Raw genomic sequence first — 2,950 nt, 5'->3', positions numbered from 1 at the left:
CAAATTCAAAAAGTATTCATTTTTCCTTAAACTTCATTTCCAGTCAAACAGGTTCACATAAATTGGAACGGAAGGAGTATGTAATATGAAATATTTGGGCCCTAAAGCCTTGGCTTTAGCTACCTTGGGTTGAGCCGCCCATGCTAGTAGACAGAAGGTGAAGAGAAAAAAGAAAAATAAACAACAACAACAACTAGCCAGTAAAATCCCACATAGTGGGATCTGGGGAGGATAATGTGTACGCAGACCTTATCCCTGCCCCGATAGGGGCAGAGAGGCTGTTTCCGATAGACCATCGGCTCAAAAAGACGAAAATAAAATAAAAAAACAAGAAAAGAGAATTCACTAGTAACTCCAGTAGAAACTGTAATAGTAACAGAAGCATAAAAACCAAAAGATGAATGACATGCAATAACAGTAACCAGAATCTAAGGCCCGGGGCTAAGATAAACAACAAGAATAGTGTGAGTTCAACATAAACTGCAAGCCATCTAAGATCAACCCTAATCCAACCCTGCCTCACCCCCGGTATGAAGTAAGGAAAGCTTTACTACCCCTATCCTACAACCGTAATGCTTGACCTCCAGGCCTTCCTATCAAGGGCCATGTCCTCGAAAATCTGCAGTCGTACCATGTCCTGCCTGATCACCTCTCTCCAATACTTCTTAGGTCTCCCTCTACCTCTTCTCGTACCCACCACGGCCAACTGCTCACACCTCCTCACCAGTGCATCAAGGCTTCTCCTCTGCACGTGCCCGAACCATCTGAGCGTCGCTTCCTGCATCTTGTCATCCACAGGGGCGACACCCACCTTCCTTCGAATATCTTCATCCTAATCTTGTCTATCCTAGTGTACCCGCACATACACCTCAGTATCCGCATCTCTGCTACTTTCATCCTCTGGATATGGGAGTTCTTAATTGGCAAACACTCTGCCCCATACAACATGGCCAGTCTAACCACAACTCTATAAAACTTACCTTTGAGTATCGGTGGCACTTTCTTGTCACACAAGACTCCAGATGCAAGCCTCCATTTCATCTAGCCCGCCCCTATGCGGTGAGTGACGTCCTCGTCAATCTCTCCGTCCCCCTGAATCATCGACCCAAGGTACTTGAAGCTATCTCTCTTGATGATGACCTGTGACTCAAGCATCACGTCCCCGCCTACTTCCCTCGACTCAGCGCTAAACTTGCACTCCAGGTACTCTATCTTAGACCTGCTCAATTTGAAACCCTTAGACTCGAGTGTCTGTCTCCAAACCTCCAATCTCTCGTTAACACCGGCCCTCGTCTCGTCAATTAGAACTATGTCATCAGCAAATAACATGCACCATGGCACCTCCCCTTGAATATGGTGTGTCAAAGCATCCATCACCAAGGCAAATAAGAATGGGCTAAGCACATAGCCTTGGTGTAATCCCATAACAGCCGGAAAATGCTCCGAGTCACCTCCCACAGTCCTAACCTTAGTCTTAGCTCCATCATACATGTCCTTGATCGCTCGTATGTAGGCTACCGGCACGCCCTTCACCTCAAGACATCTCCAGAGCACCTCCCTAGGAACCTTATCATACGCTTTCTCCAAGTCAATAAGCATCATATGCAGATCCTTCTTCTTATCCCTGTACTATTCCACCAACCTCCTAATAAGGTGGATAGCTTTTGTAGTGGAGCGGCCCGGCATGAATCCAAATTGGTTTTCGGATATAGACGTTGTCTTCCTGACCTCCACCACCCTTTCCCAGACTTTCATGGTATGGCTAAGTAACTTGATACCCCTATAATTGTTACAATATTGGATATCACCTTTGTTCTTGTACCACTGTACTCGACCTCCATTCCTCTGGCATCCTCTTCATCCTAAAAATTACATTGAACAACCCAGTCATCCATTCCAATCCTGCTCTACCCACACACTTCCAAAACTCAACCGGAATTTCATCTGGCCCGGTCGCTCTACCCCTACTCATCTTACGCAAAGCCCCCACAACTTCCTCTACCTTAATGCGCCTGCAATACCTAAAATCTCGGAGACTCTCTGAATGCTCCAAGTCCCTTAGAGCTATATCCCGGTCCCCCTCCTCATTTAGAAGACCATAAAAGTACGTCTGCCATCTCTGCTTAATCTTGGACTCTCCCATCAATACTCTACCATCCTCATCTTTGATGCACCTTACTTGGTCCAGATCCTGGTCCATCCTCTCCCTCACTTTAGCCAGGCGAAACAACTTCCTTTCCCCGCCTTTCTCCCTTAATTCCTCGTATAGACGACTAAACGCTGCATTTTTATCCTCCGTGACCGCTAGCTTTGCCTCATTCCTAGCCACTTTGTACCTCTCTTTATTCGCACTCCTCTCCTCCTCGCTTGTGCTCCCTGCTAACTTCGCGTACGCTACCTTCTTCGCCTCCACTTTACCTTGGACTATGTCATTCCACCACCAGTCTCCTTGGTGCCTGCCAGAAAAAACCCTTCGATACACCTAACAACTCTCTCGCCGCCTCCCTCACATAGTTCGCCGTCGTTGACCACATAGTGCTCGCGTTTCCACTACTCCTCCAAGCTCCCATAGCGGATAACCTCCCCTCCAACTACTAGGCTTTATCCTTGGTTAAAGCTCATCTAATCCTCGGTCGACCATGAGCATACCTCTTCTTCCTCTTCATCATAATGCCGATGTCCATCACTAAGAGCCTATGCTGAGTCGCGAGGGTCTCTCCCGGGATAACCTTGCAATCCTTGCACAATCCTCTATCACACCTTCTGAGGAGAAGGTAATCAATCTAAGTCTTCACCGCCGAACTTCGGAAATTAACCAGATGCTCCTACCTCTTCGGGAAAGTCGAGTTCGCAATCACCACCTCGAAAGCCTTAGCAAAGTACCTCCTCCGTTCCTGTCCCCAAGGCCAAAGCCACCATGCACCTCACCATAACTACCAGCAGCCGCCCC

The 2,950-nt window shown here is 47.6% G+C and overlaps 1 protein-coding gene across 1 annotated transcript; it reads right to left on the bottom strand.

Annotated features, from left to right (window-relative positions):
- Positions 1–1,804: 1,804 nt before the first annotated feature.
- LOC104224123 (uncharacterized) lies at positions 1,805–2,684 on the bottom strand. The gene is made up of 2 exons (XM_070168681.1): positions 2,650–2,684; positions 1,805–2,456 (listed from the first exon to the last, which is right to left on the bottom strand). The coding sequence occupies exons 1-2, from the start codon at positions 2,682–2,684 to the stop codon at positions 1,805–1,807; spliced, it is 687 nt and encodes a 228-aa protein (XP_070024782.1).
- Positions 2,685–2,950: the final 266 nt, after the last annotated feature.

Source organism: Nicotiana sylvestris, chromosome 3, assembly GCF_000393655.2.
Source record: "Nicotiana sylvestris chromosome 3, ASM39365v2, whole genome shotgun sequence".
Taxonomy (NCBI): domain Eukaryota; kingdom Viridiplantae; phylum Streptophyta; class Magnoliopsida; order Solanales; family Solanaceae; genus Nicotiana; species Nicotiana sylvestris.
The sequence above is the reverse complement of the archived record's forward strand: the minus strand, read 5'-3'. Positions and strand labels throughout refer to the sequence as shown.